The 23,558-nt window shown below is 37.2% G+C and overlaps 1 protein-coding gene across 3 annotated transcripts; it reads left to right on the top strand.

The window, feature by feature from the left end:
- Window positions 1-15,874: 15,874 nt before the first annotated feature.
- Window positions 15,875-22,100, top strand: LOC107862440 (ribosomal RNA small subunit methyltransferase G). Of its 3 annotated transcripts, none has more exons than XM_016708027.2 (8): window positions 15,922-16,240; window positions 16,328-16,520; window positions 16,807-16,916; window positions 20,053-20,131; window positions 20,218-20,285; window positions 21,163-21,229; window positions 21,370-21,480; window positions 21,724-21,790. In XM_016708027.2, exons 1-7 carry the CDS (start codon window positions 15,992-15,994, stop codon window positions 21,477-21,479), a joined length of 876 nt encoding a protein of 291 aa, XP_016563513.2. In that variant the 5' UTR covers window positions 15,922-15,991; the 3' UTR covers window position 21,480; window positions 21,724-21,790. The 3 variants fall into 3 exon arrangements, with proteins under 3 accessions (XP_016563512.2, XP_016563513.2, XP_016563514.2); XM_016708028.2 differs by having other exon boundaries at window positions 21,430-21,480; XM_016708026.2 differs by lacking the exon at window positions 21,370-21,480 and having other exon boundaries at window positions 15,875-16,240; window positions 21,724-22,100.
- The last annotated feature ends 1,458 nt before the right edge of the window (window positions 22,101-23,558 follow it).

A 23,558-nucleotide genomic window follows, 5' to 3' on the forward strand; every position in this document is an offset into this window, starting at 1 on the left:
GGTTATTAAGGATTTCTAGACTCCTATCTTGGAAGAGTTTAGGTTCTTCGACAAAATGTCTGGCTATGTGATATAGCAGAGTTGCACAGGCGTCTTCCTGCGCTTCTTGTATTATGGTCTCCTGACCATCAGTGGTTCGGGTCACTTGCTCGAGGACTGTAGCGTTATAAATGAGGTTCTTTTCGTCCTCAGAGACATAATTGTCCCACCAGTGTTTTAACATACCAGTAAAACCTGAGACAACCATGGTGGCGGCTCCTTTGTCAGAGGAACCTTTGATTTTGTAAGCTGTGATAGCTACAGCTATCTCATGGAGTTTATTGTAGATCTGGTGCTCCGCCAGACCATCAATATTCCATTCGGTAATTCCCCTCCCATCATGATTACTCGTGGAGAGGTAAGGGTTTTCCTCAAATTGGACATCCGGAGGAGAAGGTTTTCTATGGTAATTTTTCCTAGTAGAAAACCGCTCATTAGTAAGTCTAGAGAGAGAATTCTTTGCTTTCAAGCTAGAGGAGTCTTTAGAACTAGAAGCTTCCTGAGAAACTTTGAACTTGGTGACGGGTTCATATCCGTGATTATTCTTGTATCACTCGGGCTTGGTCCCGGGTCCAGGCCGGTGGGAGTGGGCCTGGCCTGGGCTCGGGCATGGTCCTGGGTCCAGGCTCAGGGGAGGGGGCCTGGGCTCGGGAGTGGTCCCGGGTCCAGTCCGGGGGAGGGGGTCTGGGCTCTTGTGTGGTCCCAGGTCCAGGCTGAGGGAGGGGGCCTGGGCTCGGGTGTGGTCCCGGGTCCAGTTCAGCGGGAGGGGCCCTGGGCTCGGGCGAGGTCCCGGGTCCAGGCCGGCGGGAGGGGGCGGGCCTGGGCTCGGGCGAGGTCCCATGTCCAGGCCGAGGAGAGGGAGGCGGGCCTAGGCTAGGGCGTGGTCCCAGGTCCAGGTCGGGGGAGGATGCCTAGGCTCGGGCATGGTCTCGGGTCCAGGCCTAGGCTCGGGGGCGGACCTGGGCGGGTCCATGCTGGGGAGGGCGAGGGCGGTCCTGGGCTCGGGCGTGGTCCCGGGTCCAGGCCGCTCGTGTTCCCAGTGTCCTGGCCCGGGGGTGCGGGTGAGGGGGCCTGGGCTCGGCCCTCCCCCGGCATAGACCTAATGGCGAAGCCAGGATTTTGGTTAATCCGGTCATTGGGTTGAATTGTGAGGTATAATCCGGTCCAATCCAAATACTTTATAAGGTTCTGTAATCCGTTTCTTCTTTAAAAAGGAGAAAAAAACAACTGCACCTACTGGGGCGTGGTCCCGGGTCTAGGCCGGGAAGGGGTCGGGGGCGGTCGGTCCTAGGCTCGGATGTGGTCCCGGGTCCAGGCCGCTCGTGTTCCCAGTGTCCTGGCCCGAGGGTGCAGGTGCGGGGGCCTAGGCTCGGCCCTTCCCCGGCATAGCCCTAATGGCGAAGCCAGGATTTTGGTTAATCCGGTCATTGGGTTGAATTGTGAGGTATAATCCGGTCCAATCCAAATACTTTATAAGGTTCTGTAATTCGTTCCTTCTTTAAAAAGGAGAAAAAAGCAACTGCACCTACTGGGGATCGAACTTGCATCCCCAACGCGAATTTGCACACCCTTGACCACTAGGCTATGCATCTCTAGCTTATCAAGGGTGTTCAACAATATGTATATAACCATATATATCTATATTTAACCTATATATCCAAAAAAATTTTCCGACGAAGGGTAGCTCCGTCCCTGGGGGGCGTGGTCCTGGGTCCAGGCCGAGGGGAGGGGGCGGGCCTGGGCTCGGGCGTGGTCTCGGGTCCAGGTCGGGGGAGGAGGGCGTTCCTGGGCGTGGTCCCGAGTCTAGGCCTGGGAAAGAGGGCTTGGGCTCGGGCGTGGTCCTGGGTCCAGGCCGGGGGAGGGGTGTGTGGCTCGGGCGTGGTCCCGGGTCCAGGCCGGGGGAGGGGGGTGTGGCTTGGGCATGGTCCCGGGTCCAGGCCGGGGGAGGGGGCCTGGGTTCGGGCGTGGTCCTTAGTCCAGGCCTGAGGGAGGATGCCTGGGGTCGGGCGTGGTCCCGGGTCCTGGTATGGGGGAGTGCCTGGGCTCGGGCGTGGTCCCTGGTCCAGGCCTGAGGGAGGATGCCTGGGCTCGGGCGTGGTCCCGGTTCCAGGTCTGGGGGAGTGCCTGGGTGTAACACCCCATATTCAAGTACGTGTATTGGCGTATTCAAGTACGTGTATTGGTCTTATTTATATGGAATTAATTTTATTTTATTTTATTTATACCGGAATTTGCCCGTCGATGGTTCCATACGAAAGTTATTGAATAAGCTTTCCAACGATATAAAGATTTCCAAAAACGGATAGGTTTCGGATATAATCGAGCACGTTCGAAACTATAAAACGGTGGCCGGGATATTGGGAATAGTAAATGTGCAGGAAAATTTCCTGCACACAAACTACTGAGGCCAGCCAATTTTTTGGATCAACTTTGAACGATCATAACTCCCTTAATATAATGAACTGGGAGAGCTGCGACCTATGAAAAGAAAGATCTTTGAGTCTTCTTTTCAATGCAATTGGTTTCATCCAAATCCAACGTCTGAGTAAGGAGTTATACTCGTTTTACTTCCGCCTCTCAAAACAGATTTTTAGGGTCAACTTCAAACGATCATAACTCCTTGTACAGGACGAACTGGGTGGCCTACTTTATATGAAATGAAAGCCCTTTGAATTATCTTTCCAACGATACCAATTTCACCCAAATCCGATATCGGAGCAAAGAGTTATGGTCGATCTACTTTAGCTTATCAAAACAGTCCACCAAAGGACAGATTTGACATTATTTAAATTTTAAAGGCACTTTGGTTATTCCCTATGATATTATGGACGGGAATATGTGTACATATACATGTATATGAGTTCAAAAACTCATTTTCATCATCAATCATTGAGAAAGAACACACCCTAGCCAAATTTGACCTTTAAATTACTTTTGATTCAACCGTAGAAATTCCAAAGTAATCCGATAACTGCGTTTGTCATCTCGAGAGCTTCGAACGGCACCTATTATTTGTGCAAACAGGATTGCATAATCAAAAGGTGAATTCTAAGGTATGAATATTGTTTGCCTTTGTTCTCTTCCATATGTATTTGTGTGATAGAGGATTATATGTATTGGTTGTTATTGAAAGGTGATGGAAATAGGGTTATGGACTGTTTTGCATGGTTTGGTTGTATTGAATTGTGGAAGGAGGATATGTTAATTGGGTTATGGAAGGTGGATATGGTAATTGAGTTATGGAAGGTGGATATGGTGATATACTATTGAATTGATGATTATTTATGTCTATGGCTCAATTTGGTTTAATGGATTGTTTGGAAGGATAAATGAATCCAAACTTGATATTGGAGGATGTTGTATGAATATGCATGACATGTAAATTGGAGTATAAGAAGGTTAAAGTGACACCCTTTATGGTGTAATTAAGGCTTACTACTTAACCACTAGTTTGGTGAATTCAAATAATTGAATTGTGACGTTTGGTCGCTAATACTAGATTGCTATATATGTTCATTGTAGATAAGTAATCCGAAAAGACGAGAAGTCCATTTGGGACTAGTATTGAAGGTTGACAGTCAAGTATGTAAAGCATACTCTATACTATATCTTTGGCATGAAAGTGAACAATTGTTCTATTAAGAAAGTTTCCAAAGTTATTCAATAACATGTGATCCATAATGGTTTTGTATGATGTCCTACGTTACCACTGAACTTGTTTCCACCCTACAAGATATCAAGACATTCCAATACTTACTTGTTTTCCAAATCTTACATGTTTATTGCACTAATGAATGTCGGAAGGTATCCGGTTACTCAAACAAGATCCATGTGCTATTAATGACTCCAAAACGTTTCATTGATATACCAATAAGTTCCTAATTCATTGTTATGGCATTGATGACTCCAAAACACTTTATTGATGTGTCAATGAGTTCTTACTTCATTATTATTGCATTGATGGTCTATTTATATGTCTCTTATTGATGTATCATTGTTTCAAAGTATCAAAAATGTGGTGGCGACCGAAATAACAATCTCAAAGATTAATTGAACTAAGTGATGAAAGTTCTCTCTTATCGGGTGGTATCCCAGGGGCATAAGCCTATCATGGATCGATCCCTAGTTATGTGTTTATGGGTGGTATCCCAGGGGCATAAGCCTAGCATGGGTCGATCCCAGTTGATATGTACTGGAGGCAGCCTAATGGTCACAGTACAGTACAGTAATGATTACAAAGATGATAAGAACGAAGGTAAAGTGATTGAATAAATACAATGTACAGGTTGTCACAAGTTCTAGTAAGTGTGGTCCAGTCCTATTACGATTTATTCACTTGTTTCTGATTTCTATTGAGCTCCTATATCATATGTGATTATCTACAGCTTTACATACTCAGTACATATTTCGTACTGACGTCCCCCACGGGAGACTTGCATTTCATGCTGCAGGCAGAGGTACCTCAGCTCATACACCGCACAAGTAGGAGCCAGGATATCTAGCTGCTTTTGGTGAGCTCCAGTTTGCTTCGGGGCTTTCCGCGTCATATCCAGTCACTTTTGGTATTGTATAGAAGTTAGTTATATGGCGGGGTGTGTCCCGACCTTAGTTAAACTCTGTGTATTGTCTAGAGGCTTTGTAGACCTAATGTACAGTCAAGGTGGTGTTTTGTTAATAGACGTGATGGCTCCAACGGCCAAGTATTGTATATACATATATATATGTGTGCTCGAGCTTATACAGGTGATTATTTCCTTTTATATGTGACATGATGCTGTCCGAATTTCGGGTTGTCATAGAGGTATGCTTGGGAAGTATAAGGTTATGAGATGGTTCTCCCGGACCTCCTCGGTTACGGGTGCAAGTCCGCCCCAATAGGATTTGAGGCGTGACACTGGGCTCGGGTCCAGGCCGGGGGAGTGGGGGCCCTGGGCTCGAGCGTTGTCCCGGGTTCAAGCTGGGGGGCCCTGTGTTTGTGCGCGGTCCCGGGCCCAGGGGAGGGGTGCAGGGGCGTCCTTGACTCGGGCGTGGTCCCGTGTCCAGGCCGAGGGGGGGGGGGGGGGCTGGGGCGGTCCTGGGCTCGGGCGTGGTCCCGGGTCCTGGCCGGGGGCGGGCGGGCGTGGTCCCGGGTCCGGGGGTGGGCCTGGGCTCGGGCGTGTTCCGGGGTTCAGACCGGGGGGGCGGGGCTGGTCCCGGGGCATACTTGATTCAAAATTTTAACTAAGCCTGAATAATATGCTCTTCTGGCATTAACTTGGATAATTTTACAACTTGATGTTATTCTTCATGATTTTCATTATCAGAACTGTGCACGGGGTACTTTGTCAAAATTATATGCTTAGAGAAATGTTTCATAATCATCTTTTTTTACCCTTTGAGCTGGATAAATTTTCTGCTTAGATTTATATAATGTGTGGATAATGATTGTATTGATTATTAAAAGGGAGTGAGTTTGAGCTGAAATTGGTTACTGGAATATGAGAGCAGCTTCCTTGCTGGCTTTTTAACAATCCTTAAAATAGAGAGCGTGGAGTAAATAAGCCATGGCATCTAGTGTTCATGCCAGATTGACCATCCTGATCTATATATAGTGTTTGAAAGCTGGTGCAGTTGTTGTAAATTTGTAATTGTTCATTGAATAGATCATTGCTTCAGCTATATATGCTCTCACACCTCTCTGTATCGAGTTTTAAGTTCGATTTTTTTCTTCATTTAATGTTGTTTCTCTGTTTCCTTTATTAAAGATCCAATTGTTATTGTGATTGGTTTGCGATCATATGTGAACTTTGTTAAAATAATCTTCCATCCCTTGTTTTTGGTGAGCATCTGTACTTTTTCTAAAATAATTTTGTTAGTTTTTGCATAATAAGAAGCTCATGCTAGAGATTTGAGATAATCCTCGACTTCTTCTATCATTTTTAATTTTCGTGGAATGCGTTACCTGCTTTGCAATAATATTTTTGCTAGGAAATTCTTCTTTTTCTCATAGTTGATTGGACTAATTATCTGAAGTTCTTCTACCTTCCATTGTTTAATTAAGACAATATTAAGAGACAAAATTATGATTAGCTGATATTAAGAGACAAAATTATGATTAGCTGATCTTAAATTCTCTCGATTGTAGAAAATAGAAGACCTCTATATCTCCAGAAGTCTTAATTAAGCCAGTGAATGTGCAGCTTGACTTATTCTTCTGTAATTGTTTGGTATTAGTATTCTTTGCTTCTGTAGAAAATCCTCAATAGTACATTTCTCTTTGTTGTCTTCAATTTGAAAGTTAAGCACTGTGATTAGCAATAGATAAGATATTAACTGCACTTTTCTAAAGGTTTCTATTTGCACTCAATTATCTGATGAGTATTTCCCTCACTTAGAAGAAATCCTTTTTAGTAATATTCCTATCTGATGCTAACAAATACAGCCGATATGTTTCTGATAGTAGCTGTAGTTGCAGGTTCTTACTGGATAAAAGCTGCTCTAAATACAAATTTACTATGAATATCAGTGTAATGTACATATAGAGGAAAAGGCTCTCTATATATTGATTTACAAGCATTGCTGTATTTACCTTCTTGTATTTCTTTAACTTCTAATAGCCAAAATATTCATGAACTTTGCTTTAACTCACATTTTCCTGCCTTGCTTTATCTGTGCAAGAAATGTATATAGCCTTCATGCGTTTTCTCCGTTGTGACCAAATACATGAGGTTTAGCCAAGTATATGCCATTTGTTGAAACTAGTTAGGTTACTTTATCTTGAAAATTTTGGTGTTTTCTTATTTGAAGTTCAATGCTAATACACAAATTCGGATGTTAAAAAGTTTTTTTCCTGTCTGCTGAGTTCATATACCTTGAATTTTGAACAACTGAGAAGAGAAAAGTTATTAGCCCATTTTCCAGTCAACATCATTTTGACTTTATGAATATGTCAATTGTTTCAGCCTTTTTGGTACTGTTTACATGCTTTGTGATCCTTGAAATGCTTGAATAATATATTTACACCTTCATTGGAATGAATTGTCAATTCAGCAATAAGCTTCCCGGAGGCCATAAACCCCTAAAATGCACGTCCTAGTGTGTTTGAGAATAGATTTGTGTACAATCATCGCAAGTGCTGAAGGAAACAGCTTTTCGTGTTTCACTCGTTTTGAAAGTAGACCTCTCGTTCTTCTAGCTTTCAGCTACTTGGTTCTGTTCCATAGTTAAAGTTTCCATGTTATTATCTCCTCATTCAACCAAACTGCTTGCTTGAGATAATCACCTGGCCTTTTTTGGTAATGTTATATAACTTTGATCATCTCGTTTTCTGGGTTTGTATATGTGAGCTCCAAAGGAAGGTTCTGATTTTTGACAATTCAAGGATCGGACAGGAGGAGAATCAGCAAGCAAATCAGTGAGCTTACTGGAATTTCAGTAGAATTATAATTGAGCCCGAATGCCGGAATAAAATCTTACAGACATCAAAAGAAGTGTTACAGCTAAAACTCCTCCTCCTCTCTTAGTAAATTCTGAGGATGTTGTATTTTAAGTGTCAAAGGTTTTAAATGTAAAGATTTATTGTCTCCTACTATGTGCTGGGAGATATTAGGGAGGGGTTAATACTAAAAATAATACTCGTACTAGATTTCCCAAAATTTGTTACCCTTAAGAGCTTTGGGCCACAAATTGAAGCTCTCAAGTACGTGAGTAATTTGTGTAGAAAGATACATGTCATTTCTTTATAAACTTGATGCAAGCATTGCAAATAAGCTTATTCACTTTGAAACTCACAATATTAATTACGCCTCATTGACAAATTTAGGTTGACTACATGAATAGTTTTCACGGACAATGATTCTGATATAAATTCATCTAAGGTCAATGTTGCGCTGTGGTGGGGGTAAATATCTACCACTAGACTACTCGTGCAATGCATTTAATTTGATTGTACTCTCTGCAAATGACAAAAATGGTAAGCACGAAAGAAGAGTAAAACAAGATTTGAATCCTGCAGTACTTGAATGTATAATAATGTTGCAACATATATGGAATTACAATACTAACCTATGTCCGAATTCAAGTACAACAATGTTGTAATATATGGGACTCATATGATCGAATTCAAGTTCAATAATGTCATAACATATTCAACTACATTTGTCGATGGATCATCATATATGGATTGGTTTCATGGCCGAAGAAATGCATTAGGTGTGAGAGAGAACGATGAGAAACGAGGGGCCTGATAACTTTTTTGTAGTCTCTGTAATATTATGACTTGAGTAGAAAGAGTTAAAGAGTATAAAAGGAACGAACATAATTCTTGACAATTTCTGGTTAAATTTTGTCAACAAATATACTACTGTTTTATCAACTCTAATCTATGTTTGAATTCAACTGAAAAATGCATGCATTTAAGCCAGTGTTTATACATATTGAATAAGCAGCCGCAGCTACACAATACGGATACCGTAAAGGTTTTGATGTTAGGGGTATGATTATAATATAAACAATTAAAAATTATAATACAGAAAGAACTTATGTTGGCAGGGATAAGTGTATATATATTAAAAAAAAAAACAAGATTGGAATCTGCAAAAGAAGAATATGCTTCATCTCCCGTGGTTCAACGAACATGTTTGCCACAAAAAAATTATCACTGTAAAGGTAGAAGAAAGTGGAATAAAAGATTGCTGGCAAAAGTTAGGGTAACTTTATCAGGGTCAAAATACATGTTTTATTTTTTGCACCAGCCAGAAGTCCTCATTCTATTGTCTTATCAAAATTTAATTTATTGTTATTTACAATTTGAACATAAAATCCCACTAGCTGAGCTGAACTAATCAGTGATGGAAGCATGCTGCTCAAAGTCGGAGTCTTCAAAAGTCCAAGTAGCTTTTGAGGACCCGACACGGGTGCGACAACATTTTTGAAAAATCCAAGCAACTTAGGAAGCAATTCTCAGGAATTGAGCACAAAATAATATTCCTAACGCCCTGAGAGAGGACGACGACCTTCATTTAGATTCATTTCATATATGTTTCAAACGAAAGATTTGATGCGATTCAAATTGACAAGCAATAGTCATAGCATAATAAATATCCGGAGGACAGACAGAACAAAATCTGCATTCAAAACCAAAATTGCGGCAATTCAGAGTTGATTGTTTTATTTTAGAACTAATGCTATTAAATAATGACAATATTATAAGTCTGTAACTATTCTCTTTACTCTTTGAGTGATTTCTTCGGTAAAATTCAAAAAAGAAAATGTATGTTATTACAAAGTAGCAGGCAGAGGCAAATGGATAAATAAACCCATTGATTCTCTTATTTCTGTTCAATGATTCCTTTCTTATTCTTTATTATTCGGAATGCTAAAATCTTTATCAGAACCCAATAAAGCAAAGTATAATAGAGCATATTCATATACAGTCCACAAACAGCCTTTTTCTGTGTTTGCCTACCATTTATTATATTTAATAATCCTCTTTTCAGAAATTGAAAATTACTTTTTGATATCCAGCCATATATATACACCTCTACTCACCAACTTCCAATCATTTTTTTTTTTTATATATATAAAAATATGACTCTCTTAATTTAATTTAATTCGAAAGCGTAAATTCAAATGGTTGACTAGAAAACAACCACCATTGATCGCTGGTGTGTTGTACCTTGTGTTACTTGGCTTGGGCAGCATTCAAATAATATAAGTAGAGATTACTGTACTCCCACCGTTTCAATTTATTTAATTTGTCTTACTTTAATTGTTTTAAGATTGGGATTATATTGTTTAAGCAGTTCACGTAATCGTTGTCCTCTTGCCAATTGATTCTGAATAGCTTTATCGAGATCAGAAGCGCAAAGGGTTCTAATTCTGCGAATTGCGCTAGTTCTAATTTTAGGTTACCAGCTACTTGTTTCATGACTTTTATTTGAGCTACAGACTGCAAAAAGGGTCGTCGATTACTACAAAGAACCTAATGGAAAGAAGGTCATATTAATCCTGAAAAAAGTGATCCAAAAATAAATTTGACCTAAAGTTTCAGGGTATGTCTGACCAAAGATTTTACCTACCCAATAGTGAAATCCTGCAAATAATGCAAAAACGACTCCGCCGATCTGTTGCCAACCCAGTTTTTGGCCTCGTATGAGAATGAAAAACTGGAGCATTTTATCCATCGGTGGATAAAGAATCGCAAACATTTCTTTCCATCTTGACAACTCTTTAATTACAATATTTTGATATATTCCATGTCTCTATTGTTTTCTTTATTTTCTTTGAACTTCATATCAAGTCAAAATCAAACAATCAAATTAATACGATGATAGTATACATTTTATGGCAATGTTCAATGAGAGTTGATTGATTCCCTGTGAAGAAATGTGTGCGTCCTTTTGCTGCAACTTCCTAAGGAATAATAGCATAGAGATGTTACATCAGGATGGTACAGGTAGTGTCTCGTTGGGGGTCAAAAAAAGAGGTTAGCTAGTACCATGCATGTGCACTCTGATTATTTTTTATATTTGATACAGATAGGGGCCTCCACCAGTTTGAGGGGTCGATTTTATTTCCCTAGTTAATTAGAGAAAAGTTACGGATATTACTGTTCGGTCAACTAATTTTATTAATATGATCAAAATATAAACAGCATATATATGTGTCGTATTTTATTAACGTATACATAATCTATATACTTTAGACATATTTTATAAATTAATTGATCTAAGTCTTTAAGACCGCAATTATTCCTTTAATTATTTGGTACTAAAATCTGACTAACTTCGTTGATTGATCAAATTTGCATAGAGTAAATCTACTAGGAATAAAGTGATTCTTATGATTTTTTTTCTTTAAAAAAAGTAATTAGGATCAAATTTGAGAATTTTAATCAAGGATAGAGAATGTCAATCATCTCACAGATCACTTGATGCGGAGCTTATGGATGAGATACACCTTTATAGTTCGAAAAAGAATTGACATTATTTTCTTATTCGATCTAGTTTGTTTCAAAATTATTTTTTTAAAATTCAAATTATTTTTAATTTAAAATTTTATTTTTACCTTTAATGAGAGGCTTCTATTAGCCATGCAAATGTTATGATTAATTTAAAACCATTAAAAAGTCTTATAGTCACATAAATAATCGTAAATTCAAAGTCTTCCGTTTTCTTTTTCCTTTTATAACTGTGATACGAGGGGAAGAGTTAGTGTGAGAAGTACAGATTCGACATAATTCAATAATTTAATCCAAAGTCCAATATCTCTTCACTGAGAATCTTATTGAACATAGTATATATCATACTTCATAACTCATAAATTTCAAATTTTAAATCCACCTTTAATGATATAATGTATGTGCCAACAAGTGTCCAGCCGATTAATTTCAAGAGGTACCTAGTTACTCCGCAACACAACTATCAAAAATCAAATTATATCATTCTTTCACCTCTTTCTAAGAGCTCTCATCCATTTTACTTCCTTAAAGACTCGTACTCACAACTTTCGAATTGAAAATGAGGTGTTTACAATCGGAGCTTGTCTAAGTATATCATATATATATATATATATATATATATATATATATATAGAAACCAAGAGAATAGGTAGAAGGGAAATAATATATATAATACTACTAATACATTGGAATTCTGTTGATGCTTGGAAAGGCAGCAAACAAAAGAGCAATCATAATGTCTTGTAATTCCAGCTTGCTCTCTCCTCTGACTCTTCCCCACCATCATTGCACCCTCTTTTGCTGCCCATTCTTTATTATCATTCACCAACCTCATCACCATGATCACTTCAACCTCCTCATTTCATCAACACTACTACTCACCCATCAACACAAAGAAGAAGAAGAAGAAGATGTTGTTTAAGAAGATGATGAAGTTGAGTACTTTGGTATTTGGAAAACCCTAGTTAAGTACTCTTGAATCTTCTCCAAATTAGCTCATCTTCTTCTTAATGGGGAATCAAGCATCATGGTCCGATTGATAACATGATATGTTTGTCTTTCTTCAACTCCTTTTAAGTAACTTTTTTTTCCTTTAATTTTAATTTTCTTTTGAAAAAAATTTCTTCTTCTTTTGTTATTCTTATTTGTGGATTTGCGGTGTAGTTCCACATTGAGAGCAAAAACATGTATAATTCATGAGTATCTTGTTGTTTAATTCAGTGAAGCTTGCCTACTAGTACTTGATCCTTTTAAGGATCCAATTTACTTACGAGTCACAATCGAAGAGCTACATATATATCCATGAAAAAAACCTTTATATATACACACTGATTATCCTAGTTATCATTTCAACAACCTGCAGCCAATTACTGAGGTGGTTTGGTTTGCGGATAAAGTTATCCTGGGATTAATTTAATATTCCATCAGGGAGCTAGGTGAAATAATGAGATAAGATGAAATATTCAAGATTAAGGTTGGAATTAAATTTATAATCGATTTGGTTAAATTTGATCCTTCAACCATATAGGGTATAATTTTAATCTCAAAACTTAATCCATCTCTTAGGGTTTCACTTTTAACATTATTTGGCACGCAGGCCAAAATTAGTCTTGCAATATAATTTCCCTTCTTTGATTAATTCATCTTCATTAAATCGTATCCATCGGTTTGAGATCGATTTGATAATCCGTGATAGTAGTAAAATTACAAATAATGCATGTGCACAAACAGCAGTGATAACTGATCAAATTAGGTAGCATTAATTACATGCTTTTCATGTGTTAATATGTAAACAAGAAAAGGCTTATTATAAACATGTGGCCTGTATATACATACCTAGTTACTGTTTATATGGATCTGGTGTACTAGCAATATGGCTTTAGGTTAACGTACACTGTTAACTGTCTGTCTATATATATATATTCCTTCATCTTTAAACGTGCACAAAATTGAGTTTTCCTTTTCATGTACAGAGATTGAGGGAGAATATTTGTTTCTTTGCCTGAATATTCAGTACTATATAACACTTTCTCTTCTTATTCTTCTCTTTTCTTTAATTTGTTTCTTTCTTCCCACACCACAAGAGGGTAAAAAAAGTTTTTTTTTTTTGGAGATATGTCATAATATGGTGAGGTTACAAAACTTTTGAAATGTGTTATTTTTGGACATGAAATTGTGATATTTGAAAAAAGTTTTAATTTTGTTAATGGAAAAGATTTACTTGAGAAAATCATTTTAAAAATTAAAAAAAATAAAAATCAATCAATGTATATCAAACATTCTCTTCACAAACTTCTTGACGAGGAAAGAAATGCATCACACCCTTACCACTACCACACATCAGCTAGGTAATTAGCCATCAAAGCATAAATACATCCTGAAACTTAGTAACTTAAAATGGTGCTCCTTTCGTGCTCTCAAATTATCTATCGTGTTTCTCTTTTACTCGACTTTTAAGAAAATATTAAATAGTTAGGAGATTCTTTCCTTTATTTTTTTTAACTATCCTCATTTGTATGTTAAGATCCATCTTCATTATATATTTACTCTATCAAGGTGTTTGTTGTCTTCAAGAACAATTACTATTAAAGATAAAACAAAAAAAAAAATCAGTTTTGTCTTATTTGTCATTTTATACCTTTAAAATGTCAAATAATCTATTTTTAGAAATCACAACAAATGACTTGAGACGGAGGAAGTATCTGGCGAAGTGTATTTAAGATTCTTTGTTGCTTTAATAATTTTCACCAAAGCTCATGGTATCAGAAAATCAATTTCCCCTCTCACTACCTAGACTGGACTTCATCTAATCCTTTAGCTGACTAGATATATTTAGGAAAAACCAAGTCTTGATCAACTCTTAGGTGTGATCATGCCTTTTCTAATCGAGCTGCATTTAATAATCGCCATCAATATATTTTGCTAGTATTTTTCTTATCAATCATTAGAGTGTCTAACCAAAGTTAACCCTAATTAAGATGCTATATAGCGTGTTGAGTACTTTGAGTTGATTAATAGGAACTGTGCAAAAAAGTTGCTTTTGGTCTTTGTTTTGTAACACAAATAATATCACTCTTGTTTTGAGTTTCTTATTTATAATGGTGAATGCATAATGTTCAAAAAAACAATTAAACCTGGTTAGTTATCGAATCATCAAATTTAAAGAGAATCTTTTACTAATCAAATATATATTCAAATTGAGACAACTTAATCTTAAAGAAAATTAAAAGAACAAGCTAGGCGTAACTCTTTTTCGTTATGAATAATACATGACCAATCATTGAGGTTTCGATTCTTGCATTTGCTCAAACACACATTTTAATCTCAAAAATTTATGAAATTTATATTTATCCAAGTGGATGACAATTTTATGTTAAGGCGCCAATCTTTAATGAAGCAATATCAATTCGAGATTAAGACATTACAAATTGTTGTCCAAAGAGATTGGAGAAGAATCCATATGAGTGAGTGATGTTCAATTGGTACACCTTGGATTGTGCAAAAACATTTGTGAAGACTGCATTGATTACTATTGAAATAGATTGATGAAGGTAGATATTTTTCTTTAATTTAATTAGAAGGAATAAGAATAGATGTAATCACCTATAGATGAAGTTTTATATTGAATTTTTGCTTGTACACTGCATTCAAAATAGATATTCATTTCTTACTTACCCAATTTGAAAAAATAAGAAATAATTACTACTTTACAGTTTACAACTATTCTATCGTTATTATTAAATACTATCATTTCTCAATATTTAGATGTGTATCAAGTCAAATATAAAAATTATTTTCTCAATATTTAGATGTGTATCAAGTCAAATATAAAAATTGTTAGTAAGTACAATTTTTTAGGCCGAAAGTACTTCCTCTGCTTTTTTTTTTTTGAAAACTTCAGGAAAACCCGCAGCTGCTACACCCTCTGCCCTTCGGGCGAGCACTCTGTGGTGAGCACAGCCTCCGCCCTTCGGGTGAGCTCTCTGTGGTGAGCACAGTCTCTGCCCTTCGGGTGAGCACTCTGTGGTAAGCACTGTGTGCGAACTGGGTAAACCCCTCAATATGCAATAACTCGCAGACCATCGGGTGAGCACTCTGTGGTAAGCATTGTGTGCACTGGGTAAACCTCTCACTGTGTGCAATAGCTCGCAAATCATTGGGTGAGCACTGTGTGTGCACTGACAGTGCAATAACTCGCAAACCACACAAAAGATGTAAACCGCAGTAGGTAAACCTCGTGCAATGAGCTCGATTGAAAAGACATTAGGAGTGGATCGAACCCACGACCTTCACTGTAAAAAGTCCCCTCAAACCAACTCAACCACCCCATGAGGCTACTTCCTCTGTTTTATTGATTGTTCGGATGATAGGAAATTTGACGGTTCAGTCTAATTGTTGGTAAATATTAATTGCGCTTAGCGACCCATGAAAATATCAAAGTACAAGACCATTGTCGACGTCTGAATATTAAAGACCTAAAATAATTCTATTTGAATATTGTAAGACTTAGTAATAATTCTCTAAATAATCAGTCTTTGCTAGTCAAGATAAATTTCATTGGCAATTTGGCATGAACTCCCTCCGTTCCTTTTTAATTTAATTTACGTTTGAAAATTAATCAATTTAACTCCTAAAAATTTAATTCTGCGCCTAAAAAGAAATGAAGCTAGTAGCTCAGATATGACTTTTGAAGTCAAGGCCGTTAGTAAATAGGCCCAATAAAATACTCTCTACGTTTCATTTTAATTGACCCTCTCCATTTTATTTTAGTTGATCCTTATTGACTTATTACACCTTTAAAAAATTATTTAATAGAGATTTATTTTACTATACATTAAAAATATTCTCTATTAATTATGCATTGAAAATATGAATTTGACTAAATACATTTTATTTAATTATTTAATATTAAAAGAATATAATAAAATTCTAAAAAAAAAACAACCTCCTAACTTAAAATTGAAAGCATAGAATTACTGCTGTCCAAAGCCCCCTCCAAGTGAGCGCTCGAAGATGTTACTTTGCGGAGGGCGTAGATTCAATATATTGGCGCCAACATTGCCACTCTCATTTGAGACTTTTATCAAACACCTTGCAGCTTCAAAATCCTCAAAGCTTTCACTAACCACAACATCATTCACTGCCAGCGCCAGCGCCAGCGCAAACTCCAAAGTCTTCAGTTCCTCCTGTTTTGAAGCGCTAAACTCGCGTCAAAAAGAACAAGTGCATATCTACATTGATTCCCTCCTCGAATGGAACCAGGTTCCCCATTCTCCATCGTGTTTTTGCGAATATGTTTGTGTTAATAGCCAAATTGTATATGTACTCAGATTAAGTGTTTTGTAGCAGAAAATGAATCTGACTGCTGTAAAGGAGGAGAGTGAAGTTATGGAAAGGCACGTTGAAGACTCGCTTTCAATTATAGAACCAATTCGAACTTCGTATCTCTCACATTGTGGACCTTCGTCGGAGAATCTCAATCTCGTTGATGTTGGAAGTGGTGCGGGACTTCCTGGAATAATTTTGGCCATTGCTTCCCCTGGTAACTATTTCCCTTTTTTTCTTCACAATGTTGAGGAGCAACATCTCAAAAATAAGCTAAAAATTGCTTTTGTAGAATATGTTGTTTGTCTATATATTCACTTATTTGGTACTAAAAGAAAGGAAGGAAAAAAATGAGCAGCCTGGTGCAGTAAAGATCCTATTATGTGCAGGGTCCGAGGAAGGGCCGGACCACAAGGATCTATAGCCGGCCCCAACTTGTTTGGGACTGAGGCATAGTTGTTGTAGAAGTTTAGTATGATTGCTCAATGAATTTGTACATGCAGGTTGGAAAGTGACCCTTCTGGAGTCTATGAATAAGCGTTGTTCCTTCTTGGAGCATGTGGTTAGTCAGATCGGTCTTTCAAATGTTCAAGTTGAACGAGAAAGAGCTGAGGTTAGTCAAACTCGAATCATCAGTTCACATGTCCTTTTAATCATACATTTAGTGATTGGTCAAAATATTTTCTTCCTTAGTTTTATCAATATGCGTAAGATGTTTGGGTCCATATTGAATATGAAGTGGAGTTGTTGCAACATAAGCTGTATGTATTCCTAGTTAGCTCACATTTATTTTGTTTTCCTGAAACCAGATGGGAGTTAATTCCATGGGCTTGGTTTAATTATTACGTTCTTCAACCCCAAACCTGCTTTGTTTTTTGATAGGCTAGTGATCCCTCACTTAATGTCCTTATACTGCAGCTTATCTGAGTGGTTGAACATTAGGGAACTAATGTATGACTTACTCGTCTGGTGATTATCAATAGATTTTCCAAATTGAGTTGTCTATTCTTGCTCTTAAGGAGTTGGGATCTCATATGTCCTAAATTGGAAAGTTATCTCCCCAAATTAGGTTGAGCACAGTACAATAGTCTGAATTGTGGTATCACTGAGGATTATCTTCATGTCTCCTTGTGTCAGAATAATCACTGCAGAGTCCATTCTTCTATTCAGTCATATATGTTCTGTGGGTCTACCAAGAACATCTGATGGTTTATCTCCTTGTATACGATACTTATATAAATGTCTTGGGAGGAAAGTTATACATTCTTGCTCTTTCTGCTAGTTATTGTCACGACACGACGGGCATCCCGAACCATGAAGGCCCAGGCACCCCTTTCTATCTGGCAATCATGCACTACATTCATACAATATAAAAAATTTGTGGAAAACATAACAAAACGGAACCATGATCAATCTCATAGATCACTGGAACAATTTGAAAGGAAGTTCTTAACATTCAAAACAGATGACACCCGTCTGTGAAATTTCTAACATTATAAGATTCAACATATGTCTAAAAACAAAACTGGGACAAGGCCTCCAGTCAGACCATGAATCAAATAAATAACAATGTTCTATAAATTCTGCCTTCTGGAATAGGCACCAACTGCAAATCTCAGACACACCAATCTACTGCTTAGCGGGACCCCAGGACTGAGCCTCAGATCCTGAAATATAGGGGGTTAATACAATTGTACTGGTACGCAGAGCAATCCAAAACAATATACTTTTATACAACATAAGTGAGAGCAAGTCGTAGAAACATACAATCCAAAACAATATACTTTTATACAACATAAGTGAGAGCAAGTCGTAGAAACATATTACATACGATATAAGAAAAACACATGAGCATACTTTAAAGACTTTGAAACAATCCTTTGAAATCATGACTCACTCTTGATCTTACTTCTAAGCTAGATGGTACACCTTACAAGTCTAGCACCCACGGCTATATGGGTTCGCCATTAACTCGTCGGCCTAGCCCCCACATCCAAGTTTGCTGCAAGGATAGGGGTCCTACATACTATAGTAGACCAGTGTCTCAAGGACAAGTATACATTGGCCTTAGCCAATCATATCACCCGAATCAGCAAAACTCGATTTCTAGCGATGAGCCCTTATACTCAAACGCCTTCTTTAGGTAACCATCTAACTCTCTTTAAGCCCATTTTTAACATTTTAAATCATGCATCTTTCTGAAGAGTGGTTTAAGAAAAATTCTGTAGTCCATTATGGTCTGAGTCTGTTATGTCATTCGTCTGATTTGGTATCGTCATACCAAGACTTGCAAGTCATATCTTTTAAGCCATAAAATATCATGTATAGCTCTTTCATTCAAAACAATATTCAGACCACCAAAGCATTCAAACAGTACAAGATGATTCATATTTCAAAACATATGTCAAACCATGCAAAGATTCTCTCTTTTCAACATTTCAACAAGTGGTGGTTAAGTTCTCAAAATAATCATTCAATTTTTTCGATTATCTTATTCAGCCTCTACAAACAAGAATTATCCCTCTCTGCAATTCACAATCGACATAAAACTCATAGTTGATAGTAAAACCCTTGGTTCATGCTTTAAAATATGCAATTGAGTAATCCATGACTTGTCAATCAAGGAATAACACCATGAGAGGGAAATTCGTTATTCATGCTCTCAATTTATACTTTTCAAAGCATCGAACGCATACATATATATATACACATAAATGAGAATCAAATTTAAGGGGAGGTCTCAAGACCAAAGCATTATCATCAAAGGGTTCACCATGCACATGTTATTGTAAATTCAAACCCTTCGTAAATATGTGAATTTTCAACCTTCAAAACATTATTAAAAGATTTCACCATGCCCATGTTGTTAGGAAAACCCCTCGTACCTTAGATTACTTAGTTTGAAGAATAGGACTCGAATCTTAACTCGTTTCCAGGAAATCTTGAACTTAAAGGTGGATTCTTGATCCTTGGGAGAGGAGTTAGGGTTATTATTCTTGATGGAATTGAGTAATTATGGGCATATAGTGCCCTAATAATGCTTTAATCAGCTGTTTACACGACTTGTGTTTATGGGGAAAAGTCCAAACTGCCCTTCGGAATTTAAAAGTTTAGCAGAAACTCGCATCTTGTGCTCACCGCGACGCGATGACATGCTCATCGATATATCCTCCGCGATGCGGTGCAATCGCGGTGAGTTACTGAAACTTGACCACTGTCGATTTGGACATCATCGCGACGCGATGGAGGCCCCATTGCTATAGCCACCGCGACGCGGTGCAATCGCGGTGACCTTCTGTTTTCAAAATCCAAACACGCCTCAAGCCCTGTCCGAAAAATCCAAAACTCCTCCGAGACATCCCCTTTTCACCCCTAAACATGAATCAACTCAAAACTCTACATCTCGGAATCGGCAAGGTCGATTTAGAATTCATCGAAGTTTAGGAGCTTAAAATATGACTTAAGTCCTTTTAACACTTAGGAAAATTTTAGGTTGTTAGCTCTTTAAGCATGCTACTAAGTGTGGTATCAAGTCGAGAATGCTACAGAATGTTATAGTTACGCATGCCCTAATTTTATGTTTGAACTTTGTGATGCATAACAAATTAAAATTTGCTGAAATTTGACGCCTGTTGTTCCTTCTTTTATGTACCAGTATCATCTTTTAGATTTTCTTCTGGTAGTACAGTTTTTAGATATTCACATGACTTGTGGACATGATGCACATTCTGAACATTGGAATAGAACAGAAGCTAGGGCAAGACGTCAGCTTCAGAGAGTCTTTTGATGTTGCAGTTGCTAGAGCTGTTGCAGAGATGAGAATTTTAGGTAAACTGAGACACATTTTCTCTCTTCCTCTGTGTGTTATGCTCTCCGACTCCTTGAGGTGGTTATCTGATTCTGTATTTTTGCAGCTGAGTATTGCCTTCCTCTAGTACGAACTGGTGGTATTTTTGTAGCTTCGAAAGGTCATGATCCTCAGGTCTGTCTCTCTTATGATTCTTAGTAATAGTTAAGTTACTTTTCTGACAAGATGAGCAGAAGGCTTAGCCTTTCTGCTGTTGTTAAATAATGTGTTGTTAGAACTCCATGACTGTTATTAGGGTAGGGAGCTATTAATCTCACTTGTCAGATCTGAGACGTAACATTATCACAGAATAGCAACACATGTAAGGTGTACAGAGAGGTTTCTGAGGGTAGGTATAAGTGCTTGCACACAATCGAACACATCTGTCATTTAGATTGGATTGCCGTGATATTAGAGAATCATTTATCACAATTGAATATATCGTGTTCTTTGGCTTAAAAGGCATTTCGAAATATTTGTTAAATATATATGTTGAGCCTATTTTTTTTTTGGCTAATTTACAAAGTGAATGGATGTCTCTAGCCACTTTGTCATGGTATCACAGTATTTGATGCAATTCAGTAGTGGGGATTTCATTACGATTGTAGTGGTATTTCACATCATGCATTTATAAACAAAATTTTCAGTACATGCTATGTTTCACTTATCTATGTCCAGTTTTTGTCCCAAAAAGATTAGAAGGATGTAGTTTGCCTACTGCCTATAATTTTGAAAACTAAGCCTATAATTTTGAAAACTAAATGTGCAAGAATTAATGGTCAATGTACCAAAAAGCAGAACACTGCACTTAAAGATAAAAAAATGTTTATTTTTTCTTCTTAAAACCTAGAGAGGATCTGTGGTGGCAGTCTACTGAAAATGCAAATGAATATCATTCAAGAAATGTAACCCAATATAAATTTGTTGTATGTAAGATGATTTGTATTTGAGAAGAGAAACTATTGACATATATTTACAATAACTGCTCTCCAACTTTCAAATTCACTGACAGGAAGAAGTACACAGAGCAGAGAGAGCAATACAGCTGATGGGAGCCTCTCTATTGCAAATTCGTTGTGGTACTGTTCTCTTTCACACTGTAGTTACAAGTGGATGATAACATGGTTCAGACTGGTTCTAAGGTTTAAGAGTTTTCATTAATTATATGTGACAAAACCTACTTCTTAAAGGAAATTATATAAGAACTAGATAATTGCAGATGGATTTCTGTTTAAAGAAGGTAACTTATTCCGACTTCCTGTGATCGTTGGGATTCCAGATCCGCTCTACCTGTTTCTGAGAATTACGATTTTCGAAGTCCAGGCTTGAGGTCAGTGTGCTGGGCTTTTTTCAGCCTGAAGGATCAATTATAAGCAATATCACATCTTCTTAATTATAACTTAGAAATTGAAGACATCAGATATCTTATGTCACAGTATGATTGGTCCTGCTCTTACACTTGACCTAGGTTAACTTGCTTTGAGTAGGTCTCCAGATGAGCAACTACATTTTAAAATGTCCTCTCATTTCTGGCCTTGACTTCATTAATTTGTTTGTTTATTGTGTAATACAGTTGATTCCCACAGTAGACATGGACAGAGAACTGCCATAATTTGTTTGAAAGGCAAACCTACCCCAAAGAAATATCCTAGAGATCCAGGAACTCCAGCTAAGATTCCACTTTGAGAGGAATGTTGTCAAACCTCCTTATCTCCAGTACAGACAATGTATGATAGAGGGAAATTTGTATATCCCCTAATCGCTTCTCTCGAGTTTAGATGCAGAAACACTATACTCGTGGATGTCTGGAAGCAGTACTACTAGTTCCTTTCGTGAACTGCTTACCTCATTATGTAAGAAGGTACACCACACAGATTTGGCTTCAAGTTTATTCATTAAGATGAGTGTAATTACAACCACATTCCACATAATACGTGTATTATTTTGTCTTCTTGTGGTTTTGAATTAACGACTTGTGTAAATATCAATGCCTTGCCGAATCAAAGCATTAACGGAGGCCACGTTCCAGTTGATTCAATATGTCATACAATTTTGCTGCTTTTTCTTTTGTGACGTAAGCAGCAGCTTCAGTTTGACATGTTCAGGATTCAAAATATTCACAGTAGGTTACCTGATCCTGTGGCTGCAGTAATTGTGTGAAAAATTGAATTCAGTATCAGCTCGTGGGAATTGTGCTACTGTGGCCAAGAATATAATTTGTGTACCTTGTTAGAATTTCAATTGCGTCACATAGTGGAGCATGCGTACCTGTGATTGGATATTGTTGACCTTAAACAATGTAGTTTACCTAACATTTTTCCCCAATCAAATTAAGAAAACCTTGGCCCGTTCTGCTTATAAAAAAAAAAAAAAAAGAAGTTATTCGCCAGTTCTGTACCCAGAATTTTATCTATAGGTAATTATTCGTTGCCTTCGAGGAAACTTGTGTGGTTGCTCCTGAATACAATGCTAGGTAAGGTGTAAAGAGGGGACTGGCGTTGTGTAGATAATCTATTTAAGCTGCAACTAAAATAAGTACAAAATATTTCAATGTCCCATCAATAAGATAATTTAAGGTTGAATTTGCGGCTCTTAGTACAAGATATCAATGTCCAGTCAGTAAGCTAATTAAGGTTGAAATTGTGGCAAAGCACTTTTACCTAACCAGCCCTGTGGATTTTAATGGAAGAGGGTTCAACTTTTCTCTCTGTGAAAAAGACACGTTTCTATCTGTAAAAAAGACTTGTTATTGCATATTTCTTTTTCCTATGGTTAATTTGGATGGTTACGTCAAAACATAAATCATGAATATTTTAGGACCCGTTTAGCGATAGATATCCCAAGTAATATTTGGGAAAAAATTTAACAAAAAGTGTTTGGCTATATAATTTATTTTTTTGACAAATATTTTTAATAAATAATTCAAATACCCAAATTCTAGAAAAAACTAGTTTTTGGACTAAATTCTATTATTTGAGAACTTTTCAAATTTTAAACTTTTAACTCAAATATTTACATTAAAAATATCCCATCATTTATTAATCCCAACTCATATCTATTTTCCTACGAATTCCATCAATAAACTTTGGGATTTGACTCTAGAATGTAATAGTAGTGTTGCATAGCACTTGTTAAAAGTAATGTAAATGAAAAAATTAGATGCTCCTTTGTAAGTTGAGAAAACTTCGATAGCTCTTATAATTAAGTGTGAAATTGTTTATAAACAAATTGAAGCTTATAATTTATGAGTTTAATTTTATTATGAAACATATTCATTATAAAATGATAATACAAAATTATGTATAACTTTAATGATTTTGTAGAACCTATGAATATAAATTATATTTCTTAAAAAAATTAAATATTATTCCTAAAATAACTTGTGAAAAATATTTGAAAATCTATGAC

Source organism: Capsicum annuum, chromosome 3 (assembly GCF_002878395.1).
Source record: "Capsicum annuum cultivar UCD-10X-F1 chromosome 3, UCD10Xv1.1, whole genome shotgun sequence".
In the NCBI taxonomy this organism is placed as follows: Eukaryota; Viridiplantae; Streptophyta; class Magnoliopsida; order Solanales; family Solanaceae; genus Capsicum; species Capsicum annuum.

Excerpts from the sequence above, each read along its gene's own strand:
- LOC107862440 (XM_016708026.2), top strand. The coding sequence starts at position 15,992 with ATGTTACTTTGCGGAGGGCGTAGATTCAATATATTGGCGCCAACATTG. Across the intron at positions 16,521-16,806 it reads TTTGGCCATTGCTTCCCCTG|GTTGGAAAGTGACCCTTCTG; the intron begins GTAACTATTTCC and ends TTGTACATGCAG. Across the intron at positions 16,917-20,052 it reads TTGAACGAGAAAGAGCTGAG|AAGCTAGGGCAAGACGTCAG; the intron begins GTTAGTCAAACT and ends GGAATAGAACAG.